This window comes from Salvelinus fontinalis, chromosome 13 (genome assembly GCF_029448725.1).
Source record: "Salvelinus fontinalis isolate EN_2023a chromosome 13, ASM2944872v1, whole genome shotgun sequence".
Taxonomy (NCBI): Eukaryota; Metazoa; Chordata; class Actinopteri; order Salmoniformes; family Salmonidae; genus Salvelinus; species Salvelinus fontinalis.
Window position 1 is genome coordinate 5,813,533 of NC_074677.1, and position 13,900 is coordinate 5,827,432.

At 43.0% G+C, this 13,900-nt stretch overlaps 1 protein-coding gene across 12 annotated transcripts in view; it reads left to right on the forward strand.

Annotated features, from left to right (window-relative positions):
- Positions 1 to 13,900, forward strand: part of LOC129867982 (calcium/calmodulin-dependent protein kinase kinase 1-like) — a 96,991-nt gene that overhangs the window by 36,997 nt on the left and 46,094 nt on the right. For all 12 annotated transcript variants that reach the window (XR_008761702.1, XR_008761703.1, XR_008761704.1 and 9 more), the window contains exons 6-8: positions 1,413 to 1,449; positions 2,041 to 2,062; positions 13,634 to 13,722. Coding sequence is in view for 2 of the 12 variants with exons in the window: in XM_055941516.1 (XP_055797491.1) it covers positions 1,413 to 1,449; positions 2,041 to 2,062; positions 13,634 to 13,722 (148 nt within the window). In the remaining 10 variants the exon portion in view is untranslated. The remainder of the gene's footprint in view (positions 1 to 1,412; positions 1,450 to 2,040; positions 2,063 to 13,633; positions 13,723 to 13,900) is intronic.

Genomic DNA, 13,900 nt, shown 5'->3' on the forward strand with positions numbered 1-13,900 from the left:
CTCAGTCATGAGCTGCTCTTCAGTCATGAGCTACCTCTCAGTCATGAGCTGCCCTTCAGTCATGAGCTGCCCTTCAGTCATGAGCTGCCTTTCAGTCCGGGGCTGCTTTTCAGTCCTGAGCTGCCCCTCAGTCCGGAGCTACCCCTCAGTCCTGAGATGCCCCTCAGTCCTGAGATGCCCCTCAGTCCAGAGCTGCCCGTCAGTCCGGAGCTGCCCGTCAGTCCGGAGCTGCCCTTCAGTCCTAAGCTGCCTTTCAGTCCGGAGCTGCCCCTCAGTCCGGAGCTGCTCGTCAGTCCGGAGCTGCCCCTCAATCCTGAGCTGCCCCTCAGTCCGGAGCTACCACTCAGTCCGGAGCTGCCCCTCTGTCCAGTGACGCCCTCTACGATGGTCTTCAGTCCGGGACTCGCTCCAAGGGTCCCCGCTCCAGAGGCGCCACCAAAGCGTGTAATGACTATGGTGGAGTGGGGTCCACGTCCCGCACCTGAGCCGCCGCCGTAAGAAGGCCCACCGGACCCTCCCCTTCAGTGTCAGGTTTTGCAGCTGGAGTCCGCACCTTTTGGGGGGGGGGGGGGGGTACTGTCACGCCTTCGCCTTAGTTATCTTTGTTCTCTTTATTATTTTAGTTAGGTCAGGGTGTGACATGGGGGATGCAGGTGTTTTGGTTTTTGTCTATGTTATGTTGCATGTTGGCACAGTGTTTCTATAGCGGTCACGTTCGTCTTATTCCTTTTGTTGTTTTTGTTTAAGTGTTCTTCATTTAATCTAGAAATATGTATTCAAACCACGCTGCGCTTTGGTCCGCTTCTTACGACGATCGTGACAGCTATGCTGCATTCTTCAGTGTCATGGTAATACCTATACTATAGGGCTGGGGTGTTGACATCTTACCCGAGGTCCAGGGTACTGTGGTTTTATGTTCCACCTGATAATTAAATGTGCACATGTGGTGTCCCAGGCCCTAAGGGGAAGAAAAAAATTAATGAAAAATGAGAACTGACCTTAAGTTCCAGGTAGGGTGTATTATAAAACTGGTTGTTTGGATCCTAAATGCTGATTGGACGAGCAGCCTAGCAACCATTTTGTTTAGAACTGATGACCAGTCCTTTTGCAAAGCAACTATGCAAAAATAATTCAAGACTGGGTCGCATCTGTAGAAACATGGACAAAATAACTAACAATCAGATTTTTGTCCAGAATATATCTTCTGATGGAATAATTAAATTGTATTAATTTACTTATCAAAATAACATTTTAATGAAACTATGTAATTTATTGTGATTTTAATATGTTGGTAACAGTTTTATAAAAGCAATAATCACGGTGGGCTGAACAACGCTATTTACCTGTGTCTGCCTCTTATGCTTAATAATATTATGGGATGTATTCCTGATGATGTGTTATTATTGTTGCAGGTGTTGGATGATCCTGCAGAGGACAACCTTCACATGGGTATGTACCTCACACTCTTATCTCGACTGTAAATCGACCTGTTAGTGCCCTGAGCAGTTGGCACTGCTGACTCCATATGAAAACGCTAGACTAGAGGAGGCAGGAGGATAGCACATAAACGTAGCCTCTCTACCACGCACACTTAGAAAAAAGTATTCTTCATTTGTCCCCATAAGAGAACCCTTTTTGGTTTCAGGTAGAACCCTTTGGTGGTGAAAGGGTTCCACTTGGAACCAAAAAGAGATATTTTCGGAGGGACAGTTGAAGAACCCTTTAGGATTCTAGGTAGCACCTTGTCTTCTAAAGCGTGCATCACCTGTCTAAGGTACATAGACTATGGTTGGATTCCTTCCATCAGTACCATTAGACATGGCAGGAGAGAGAATGGCTGAGTTAAGGCATCAAACCACCTAATCTACTATAGGTAATTATGGCTATTGGCTAATGAAATGAAAAGGTGTCGTACCTTACAGTGTTAGTGTCAGACTACAACCAATTGTGCTGAGTTCGACAGTATACAGTACTATAATCTCTTTGACAGACATAGACTGATGCATTTATCATCTCTGTCTCTCTCTCTCTCTCCTGAAGTGTTTGATTTGATGCCAAAGGGGTGAGTAGCCTAGGACATGCCGTGTCCTTTTTTTCATCAATAATTGAAGCTCATCCCCTCTTCCTCCCTTTCCCCTCATCCTCCCTTTCCTCTCTTCTCTCTCTCTCTAGTGCCTCCTTCATTACTCAAAGCTGACGTAGTGCCTTTGTTCACTGCTCTCCCCCCACCCCCCCCCCCCCCGTCGCTCTCTTTCCAGAGGGGATTCATCATGTGCTTGTGTTTGACACTTGACAGTTATTACCAGTGGTATTACCACTAGACCAGAGTTTCTCTATGCTTTTTGACCCGCTTCTCTTCCTGTTAAGAGAGAGTTTTTATTCCTCTTATTTGTTGCAGTGGATTTTTCTAAAGTAAAGGGATGATGAGTTCCTTTTGGTTAGTAACTCAAATCAAATCAAATTTGATTTGTCACGTGCTTCGTAAACAACAGGTGTAAACTAACAGTTTAGACCATGGAGAAGCCATTTTGTACCAGACATTCCCCTGTTCAGACCACTGAGAAACCCCATTGATGTACCAGACATTCCCCTGTTTAGACCACTGAGAAACCCCATTGATGTACCAGACATTCCCCTGTTTAGACCACTGAGAAACCCCATTGATGTACCAGACATTCCCCTGTTTAGACCACTGAGAAACCCCATTGATGTACCAGACATTCCCCTGTTTAAACCACTGAGAAACCCCTTTGATGTACCAGACATTCCCCTGTTTAGACCACTGAGAAACCCCATTGATGTACCAGACATTCCCCTGTTTAAACCACTGAGAAACCCCTTTGATGTACCAGACATTCCCCTGTTTAAACCACTGAGAAACCCCATTGATGTACCAGACATTCCCCTGTTCAGACCACTGAGAAACCCCTTTGATGTACCAGACATTCCCCTGTTCAGACCACTGAGAAACCCCTTTGATGTGAAGCTAATGGCTTTGTGACAAGAAAACAGAAGAAATAGAGAGCTGGTTTCATGAGGGAATTCTTTCTGAATGGTGACATTTTGATTCAATAGAAGGGCAACTTTTCCCATCTAATCCACCCAATGCCCATTTAACTGGGAGGGGAGGGATAGAGGGAGAGGGGGAGAGAGGGAAAGAGAGAGGGAAAGAGGGAGAGAGGGAAAGAGGGAGAGGGGGAAAGAGGGAGAGGGGGAAAGAGGGAGAGAGAGAGGGGGAGAGAGGGAAAGAGGAAGAGAGAGGGGGGGCCGAGAGAGGGAAAGAGAGAGAGAGGGAAAGAGGGAGAGAGAGAGGGGGAGCTCTATGCTGACCTTTTTTACAAGGAGCACTTGTGCACCTAAATTGAAACATGTAGGCACAAACAAAGAAATCCCTAAGACAGGGAATTTTTACTAGAATTAAATGTCAGGAATTGTAAAAAACTGAGTATAAATGTATTTGGCTAAGGTGTATGTAAACTTTCGACTTCAACTGTATTTGACCTCTCAGCTTCCCTATCAAAATGTCAAACTGAAAACTGAAGAAAATTAACAACAATGACAAATGGTTTGATGAAGAATGCAAAAACATATGAAAGAAATTGAGAAACCTATCCAACCAAAAACATAGAGACCCAGAAAACCTGAGTCTAAGCCTTCACTATGGTGATTCACCAAAACAATACAGAAATATACTACGGGAAAAGAAGGAATAGCAGGTCAGAAATCAGCTCAATGTAATTGAAGAATTCATAGACTGGTCCAGTCTCCAGGACCACAATTACAAATTCCATCTAGACACGGTTGCCCTAGATCACACAAAAAACGATACATACCTCGGCCTAAACATCAGCGCCACAGGTAACTTCCATAAAGCTGGGAATAAGCTGAGAGACAAGGCAAGAAGGGCCTTCTATGCCATCAAAAGGAACATAAAATTTGATATACCAATTATATCCTTTTCAAAAATATCCTCTGTGTACAACATAAAACACCAAATAATGCATGCAGATCAGAATTAGGCCGATACCCGCTAATTATCAAAATCCAGAAAAGAGTTGTTATATTCTATAACCACCTAAAAGGAAGTGATTCCCAAACCTTCCATAACAAAGCCATCACCTACAGAGAGATGAACCTGGAGAAGAGTCCTCTAAGCAAGCTGGTCCTAGAGCTCTGTTCACAAACAGGATTCCTTTGGTTAGTGACTCAAATCAAATCAAATTTTATTTGTCACGTGCGTCATAAACAACAGGTTTAAACTAACAGTTTAGACCATCGAGAAGCCATTTTGTACCAGACATTCCCCTGTTTAAACCACTGAGAAGCCCCTTTGATGTACCAGACATTCCCCTGTTCAGACCACTGAGAAACCCCTTTGATGTACCAGACATTCCCCTGTTTAAACCACTGAGAAACCCCATTGATGTACCAGACATTCCCCTGTTCAGACCACTGAGAAACCCCATTGATGTACCAGACATTCCCCTGTTTAAACCACTGAGAAACCCCTTTGATGTACCAGACATTCCCCTGTTTAAACCACTGAGAAACCCCTTTGATGTACCAGACATTCCCCTGTTTAAACCACTGAGAAACCCCTTTGATGTGAAGCTAATGGCTTTGTGACAAGAAAACAGAAGAAATAGAGAGCTGGTTTCATGAGGGAATTCTTTCTGAATGATGACATTTTGATTCAATAGAAGGGCAACTTTTCCCATCTAATCCACCCAATGCCCATTTAACTGGGAGGGGAGGGATAGAGGGAGAGGGGGAGAGAGGAAAGAGAGAGGGGGGAGGGAGAGAGGGAAAGAGGGAGAGGGGGAAAGAGGGAGAGGGGGAAAGAGGGAGAGAGAGAGGGGGAGAGGGGGAAAGAGGGAGAGAGAGAGGGGGAGAGAGGGAAAGAGGAAGAGAGAGGGGGGGCCGAGAGAGGGAAAGAGAGAGAGAGGGAAAGAGGGAGAGAGAGAGGGGGAGCTCTATGCTGACCTTTTTTACAAGGAGCACTTGTGCACCTAAATTGAAACATGTAGGCACAAACAAAGAAATCCCTAAGACAGGGAATTTTTACTAGAATTAAATGTCAGGAATTGTAAAAAACTGAGTATAAATGTATTTGGCTAAGGTGTATGTAAACTTTCGACTTCAACTGTATTTGACCTCTCAGCTTCCCTATCAAAATGTCAAACTGAAAACTGAAGAAAATTAACAACAATGACAAATGGTTTGATGAAGAATGCAAAAACATATGAAAGAAATTGAGAAACCTATCCAACCAAAAACATAGAGACCCAGAAAACCTGAGTCTAAGCCTTCACTATGGTGATTCACCAAAACAATACAGAAATATACTACGGGAAAAGAAGGAATAGCAGGTCAGAAATCAGCTCAATGTAATTGAAGAATTCATAGACTGGTCCAGTCTCCAGGACCACAATTACAAATTCCATCTAGACACGGTTGCCCTAGATCACACAAAAAACGATACATACCTCGGCCTAAACATCAGCGCCACAGGTAACTTCCATAAAGCTGGGAATAAGCTGAGAGACAAGGCAAGAAGGGCCTTCTATGCCATCAAAAGGAACATAAAATTTGATATACCAATTATATCCTTTTCAAAAATATCCTCTGTGTACAACATAAAACACCAAATAATGCATGCAGATCAGAATTAGGCCGATACCCGCTAATTATCAAAATCCAGAAAAGAGTTGTTATATTCTATAACCACCTAAAAGGAAGTGATTCCCAAACCTTCCATAACAAAGCCATCACCTACAGAGAGATGAACCTGGAGAAGAGTCCTCTAAGCAAGCTGGTCCTAGAGCTCTGTTCACAAACACAAACAGGATTCCTTTGGTTAGTGACTCAAATCAAATCAAATTTTATTTGTCACGTGCGTCATAAACAACAGGTGTAAACTAACAGTTCAGACCACTCAGAAACCCCTTTGATGTACCAGACATTCCCCTGTTCAGACCACTGAGAAACCCCTTTGATGTACCAGACATTCCCCTGTTCAGACCACTGAGAAACCCCTTTGATGTACCAGACATTCCCCTGTTCAGACCACTGAGAAACCCCTTTGATGTACCAGACATTCCCCTGTTTAAACCACTGAGAAACCCCTTTGATGTACCAGACATTCCCCTGTTTAAACCACTGAGAAACCCCTTTGATGTACCAGACATTCCCCTGTTTAAACCACTGAGAAACCCCTTTGATGTACCAGACATTCCCCTGTTCAGACCACTGAGAAACAACATAAAACACCAAATAATGCATGCGGATCAGCGATACCCGCTAATTATCAAAATCCAGAAAAGAGCCGTTAAATTCTACAACCACCTAAAAGGAAGCGATTCCCAAACCTTCCATAACAAAGCCATTGCCTACAGAGAGGTGAACCTGGAGAAGAGTCCCCTAAGCAAGCTGGTCCTAGGGCTCTGTTCACAAACACAAACAGACCCCAAAGAGCCCCAGGACAACAGCACAATTAGACCCAACCAAATCATGAGAAAACAAAAAGATAATTACTTGACACATTGGAAAGAATTAACAAAAAACAGAGCGAACTAGAATGCTATTTGTCCCTAAACAGAGAGTACACAGTGGCAGAATACCTGACCACTGTGACTGACCCAAACTTAAGGAAGGCTTTGACTATGTACAGACTCAGTGAGCATAGCCTTGCTATTGAGAAAGGCCGCCGTAGGCAGACATGGCTCTCAAGAGAAGACAGGCTATGTGCACACTGACCACAAAATGAGGTAGAAACTGAGCTGCACTTCCTAACCTCCTGCCAAATGTATGACCATATTAGAGACCCATATTTCCCTCAGATTACACAGATCCACAAAGAACCCGAAAACAAATCCAATTTTGATAAACTCCCATATCTACTGGGTGAAATACCACAGTGTGAATCACAGCAGCAAGATTTGTGACCTGTTGCCACAAGAAAAGGGTAACCAATGAAGAACAAACACCATTGTAAATACAACCCATATTCATGTTTATTTATTTTCCCTTTTGTACTTTAACTAAACTCAGCAAAAAAAGAAACGTCCTCTCACTGTCAACTGCGTTTATTTTCACTTAACATGTGTAAATATTTGTATGAACATAACAAGATTCAACAACTGAGACATAAACTGAACAAGTTTCACAGACATGTGACTAACAGAAATGGAGTAATATATATTTATATATATATTAATTTCAGCTTTATTTAACCAGGTAGGCTAGTTGAGAACAAGTTCTCATTTACAACTGCGACCTGGCCAAGATAAAGCAAAGCAGTGTGACACTACATGGGGATATCTAAAGGGATCTATAAGCAATTCAATCAGATCTTTTGAAAGTCTTTAAATAAGAAAGCCTTTTAGAGGCCGACAAACAAATGGACATGGAATAAACAAGCGTACAGTTAATAACACAATAGAAAAAAATGAAAGTCTATATACAGTGGGTGCAAATGGCATGAGGAGGTAAGGCAACAAATAGGCCATAGTAGCGGAGTAATTACAATTTAGCAGATGAACACTGGAGTGATAAATGAGCAGATGATGATGTGCAAGTAGAGATACTGGTGTGCAAAAGAGCAGAAAAGTAAATAATAACAATATGGGGATGAGGTAGATTGGGTGGGCTATTTACAGATGGACTATGTACAGCGGCAGCGATCCGTTGTGTCCCTGAACAAAGGGGGCGTCAAATTCAAAAGTAACAGTCAATCTCTGGTGTGGCCACCAGCTGCATTAAGTACTGCAGTGCATCTCTTCCTCATGGACTGCACCTGATTTTCCAGTTCTTGCTGTGAGATGTTACCCCACTCTTCCACCAAGGCACCTGCAAGTTCCCAGACATTTCTGGGGGGCATGGCCCAAGCCCTCACCCTCCGATCCAACAGGTCGCAGACGTGCTCAATGTGTTTGAGATCCGGGCTCTTCGCTGGTCATGGCAGAACACTGACATTCCTGTCTTGCAGGAAATCACACACAGAACGAGCAGTATGGCTGGTGGCATTGTCATGCTGGAGGGTCATGTCAGGATGAGCCTGCAGGAAGGGTACCACATGAGGGAGGAGGATGTCTTATCTGTAACGCACAGCGTTGAGATTCCCTGCAATGACAACAAGCTCAGTCCGATAATGCTGTGACACACCGCCCCAGACCATGACGGACCCTCCACCTCCAAATCAATCCCGCTCCAGAGTACAGGCCTCGGTGTAACGCTTATTTCTTCGACGATAAGCGCGAATGTACGAACATTGCAATTTATTGCCCTGGCCACATCTGCAGGCCTCATGCCTCCTTGCATTATGCCTAAGGCACGTTCACGCAGATGAGCAGGGAACCTGGGCATCCTTCTTTTGGTGTTTTTCAGAGTCAGTAGAAAGGCCTCTTTAGTGTCCTAAGTTTTCATAACTGTGACCTTAATTGCCTACCGTCTGTAAGCTGTTAGTGTCTTAACAACCGTTCCACAGGTGCATGTTCATTAATTGTTTATGGTTCATTGAACAAGCATGGGAAACAGTGTTAAAACCCTTTACAATGAAGATCTGTGAAGTTATTTGGATTTTTACGAATTATCTTTGAAAGACAGGATTCTGAAAAAGAGGCATTTCTTTTTTTGCTGAGTTTATTTGCACATCGTTACAACACTGTCTATAGACATAATATGACATTTGAAATGTCTTTATTCTTTTGGAACTTCTGTGAGTGTAATGTTTACTGTTAATTTTTATTGTCTATTTCACTTTTGTTTATTATCTACTTCACTTGCTTTGGCAATGTTAACACATGTTTCCCTTGCCAATAAAGCCCTTGAATTGAGAGAGAGAGAGTGAGAGAGCGAGAGAGCATTTTCTCTCTGTCTGCATAATCGTTTCTAATGATCTATTTCTCACCGGAAAGGAAATTAAAGGTTCCCCTTTAATTTCAATTCATCCTGCTCTTTCCATCTACACACTCAGGATAGTTGGCATTTAGATGGATTAATTAAACGGAGGACTTGAAAACATTTGAGAGTTGTAGGTAGCTAGCTGTCTATGGAATAGCTGATTTGGTGACTACATAGGCTAACATTGGGAAATTGGTTATGTTCTGTTTAAGCCCTGTGTTAAATTAAATCCTATCCATGGGGGCAGAAGACTCTGAGCTGTTACTGGTGGTGCTGGTTGATTTGACATGGTATGGATGTTCTTGTTGTTAGCTGTTGGGTGCCAGTGATGTGGGAGGTTGTGTGGTTGTCTTATATTTACAATCTGCTCTAACTGTGCTTGGTCTGTCTGTCTGTCTGTCTGTCTGTCTGTCTGTCTGTCTGTCTATCTGTCTCTCTCTTTCTCTCTCTTTCGCTCTCTCTCAATTCAATTCAAAGGGCTTTATTGGCATGGGAAACATATGTTAACTCTCTAGGGTACATGGGACGGTAGCGTCCCACCTCTACAACAGCCAGTGAAACTGCAGTGCGCCAAATTCAAAACAACAGAAATCCCATAATTAAAATTCCTCAAACATACATGTATTTTACACCATTTTAAAGATACACTTGTTGTAAATCCAGCCACAGTGTCCGATTTCAAAAAGGCTTTACGACGAAAGCAAACCAAACGATTATGTTAGCTGTGCCTATTCACAGAATAACACAGCCATTTTCCAGCCAAAAATAGGATTCACAAAAAGCAGAAATTTAGATAAAATTATTCACTAACCTTTGATGATCTTCATCAGATGACACTCATAGGACTTCATGTTACACAATACATGTATGTTTTGTTTGGGAAAAGTTCATATTTATATCCAAGAATCTGAGTTTATATTGATGCGTTACGTTCAGAAGTTCCAAAACATCCGGAGATTTTGCGGAGAGCCACATCCATTTACAGAAATACTCATTATAAATGTTGATGAAAATACAAGTGTTATGCATGGAATTTTAGATGCACTTCTCCTTAATGCAACCGCTGTGTCAGATTTCAAAAAAGCTTTACGGAAAAAGCTAACCATGCAATAATCTGAGGTCGGCGCTCAGAGCCCAATCAAGACAAAAACATATCCGCCATATTGTGCAGTCAACAGAAGTCAGAAATAACATTATAAACATTCACTTACCTTTGATGATCTTCATCAGAATGCACTCCCAGGAATCCCAGTTCCACAATAAATGTTTGTTTTGTTCGATAATGTCCATCAATTATGTCCAAATTCCTCCTTGTTGTTCTAGCGTTCAGTACACTTTCCAAACTCACGACGCGCGGGCAAGTCCAGCGGAAAGTATGGACGAAAAGTTTAAAAAGTTATATTACAGTCCGTAAAAAACATGCCAAACGAAGTATTGAATCAATCTTTAGGATGTTTTTAACATAATTCTTCAATAATGTTCCATCCGGAGAATTCCTTTGTCTTCAGAAGTGCGATAGAACAGAGCTCGCTCTCACATGAACACGCATGGTCAGCGCTTGTTCAGGTCATGGTAGACCTTACTCAATCCGCTCTCATTCGGCCCCACTTCACAGTAGAAGCATCAGACAAGGTTCTAAAGACTGTTGACATCTACATTACCAATATCCCACTGTATCTTCAATAGGAGCTGAGTATAAAATCGACCAACCTCAGATTTCCCACTTCCTGGTTGGATTTTTTCTCAGGTTTTTGCCTGCCATATGAGTTCGGTTATACTCACAGACATCATTCAAACAGTTTTAGACACTTCAGAGTGTTTTCTATCCAAATCTACTAATAATATGCATATTCTAGCTTTTCTGGCTGAGTAGCAGGCCGTTAACTCTGGCCACGCTTTTCACCCGGACGTGAAAATACTGCCCCCTACCCCAAAGAAGTTAACTATTGTCAAAGCAAGTGAGTTAGTTTATTTCACTTTTGTATATTATCTATCAAAATGAACAGTAAACATTAGTTTCACAGAAGTTTCAAAAGAATGAAGATATTAAAAATGTCATATTATGTATATATACAGTGTTTTAACGATGTAGTCTTTCTAGCTATCTCTTCAGACAGACAGACAGTCTCTCTAGCTATCTCTTCAGACAGACAGACATACAGTCTCTCGCACTTCTGAAGAAGGTTAAAGTATAAAAGGTAAAATAAATAAGCATAAATATGGGTTGTATTTACAATGGTGTTTGTTCTTCACCGGTTGACCTTTTCTTGTGGCAACAGGTCACAAATCTTGCTGCTGTGATGGCACACTGTGTCACGATGTGCGCAACTGGTTGAAGAGAAGTCAGGTGAAGGAGAGCAGAGATGTGTGATAACAGGCACACTTTACTCATGCCCAAGGAACACAGTGATAACGCCCAAAGTACACAAGCGGTACATTAAACAAAACACACGGGTCAAACACATACCCGGCGCAAACCAGCCTGATGCGAACCACACGTAACAAACAAACAATTCCACACACAGACATGGGGGGGAACAGAGGGTAATATACATTAGGTCAGATGAGGGAATGTGAACCAGGTGTGCGGAAAACCAAGACAAAACAAATGGAAAATGTAAGGTGGAGCGGCGATGGCTAGAAGACCGGTGACGTTGAGCGCCGAACGCCGCCCGAACAAGGAGAGGGACCGACTTCGGCGGAAGTCGTGACACACTGTGGTATTTCACCCAGTAGATATGGGAGTTTATCAAAATCGGGTTTGTTTTCGAATTCTTTGTGGATCTGTGTAATCTGAGGGAAATATGTGTCTCTAATATGGTCATACATTGGGCAGGAGGTTAGGAAGTGCAGCTCAGTTTCCACCTCATTTTGTGAGAGCCAGGTTTATCAATGGCGGCCTTTCTCAATAGCAAGGCTATGCCTTTAGCTATCTCTTCAGACAGACAGACAGTCTCTCTAGCTATCTCTTCAGTCAGACAGACAGACAGTCTCTCTAGCTATCTCTTCAGACAGACAGTCTCTCTAGCTATCTCTACAGACAGACAGACAGTCTCTCTAGCTATCTCTTCAGAGAGACAGACATACAGTCTCTCTAGCTATCTCTACAGACAGACATACAGTCTCTCTAGCTATCTCTACAGACAGACAGACAGACAGTCTCTCTAGCTATCTCTTCAGACAGACAGACATACAGTCTCTCTAGCTATCTCTACAGACAGACAGACATACAGTCTCTCTAGCTATCTCTTCAGACAGACAGACATACAGTCTCTCTAGCTATCTCTTCAGACAGACAGACATACAGTCTCTCTAGCTATCTCTTCAGTCAGACAGACAGACAGTCTCTCTAGCTATCTCTTCAGACATACAGTCTCTCTAGCTATCTCTTCAGACAGACAGTCTCTCTAGCTATCTCTTCAGACATACAGTCTCTCTAGCTATCTCTTCAGACAGACAGTCTCTCTAGCTATCTCTTCAGACATACAGTCTCTCTAGCTATCTCTTCAGACAGACAGTCTCTCTAGCTATCTCTTCAGACAGACAGTCTCTCTAGCTATCTCTTCAGACAGACATACAGTCTCTCTAGCTATCTCTACAGACAGACAGACAGTCTCTCTAGCTATCTCTTCAGACAGACAGACAGACAGTCTCTCTAGCTATCTCTTCAGACAGACAGACAGACAGTCTCTCTAGCTATCTCTTCAGACAGACAGACAGACAGTCTCTCTAGCTATCTCTTCAGACAGACAGACAGTCTCTCTAGCTATCTCTACAGACAGACAGACAGACAGTCTCTCTAGCTATCTCTACAGACAGACAGACATACAGTCTCTCTAGCTATCTCTTCAGACAGACAGACAGACAGTCTCTCTAGCTATCTCTTCAGACAGACAGACATACAGTCTCTCTAGCTATCTCTACAGACAGACAGACAGACAGTCTCTCTAGCTATCTCTACAGACAGACAGACAGACAGTCTCTCTAGCTATCTCTTCAGACAGACATACAGTCTCTCTAGCTATCTCTTCAGACAGACAGACAGACAGTCTCTCTAGCTATCTCTTCAGACAGACAGACAGTCTCTCTAGCTATCTCTTCAGACAGACAGACAGTCTCTCTAGCTATCTCTTCAGACAGACAGACATACAGTCTCTCTAGCTATCTCTTCAGACAGACATACAGTCTCTCTAGCTATCTCTTCAGACAGACAGACAGACAGTCTCTCTAGCTATCTCTTCAGACAGACAGACATACAGTCTCTCTAGCTATCTCTTCAGACAGACATACAGTCTCTCTAGCTATCTCTTCAGACAGACAGTCTCTCTAGCTATCTCTTCAGACAGACAGACAGACAGTCTCTCTAGCTATCTCTTCAGACAGACAGACATACAGTCTCTCTAGCTGTCTCTTCAGACAGACATACAGTCTCTCTAGCTATCTCTACAGACAGACAGACAGACAGTCTCTCGAGCTATCTCTTCAGACAGACAGACAGTCTCTCTAGCTATCTCTTTCTCGCTCTCTCTATATACCTCTCCCAAATGGGCTTTATTGGCATGGGAAACATATGTTTACATTGCCAAAGCAAGTAAACAAACAAATTCACAGTAAACATTACACACACAAAAGTTTCAAAAGAATAACGTTTAAAATGTTATTGTTAGCTATGTACTATGTTGTCTCTCTCTCTCTCTACCTATCTGTGGGTTGGTTCCTGCGGCGATCCCAGTCCAGTGATGGAGGTCCCCACAGACAGCCCCTTCACTGAGGAGCAGACACGCCTCTACTTCAGAGACATCGTCTTGGGCATCGAGTACTGTGAGTACTACCATCATACTCCTTCCTCTCCTTTTCCCCTCATACATACAGTGCTGTATATACCGCTACATCAATGAGTTGCAGCAGAGGTACCAGACTGCCTGACTATCAGACTGCCAGACTGCCTGACTGCCTGACTATCAGACTGCCAGACTGCCTGACTGCCTGACTATCAGAC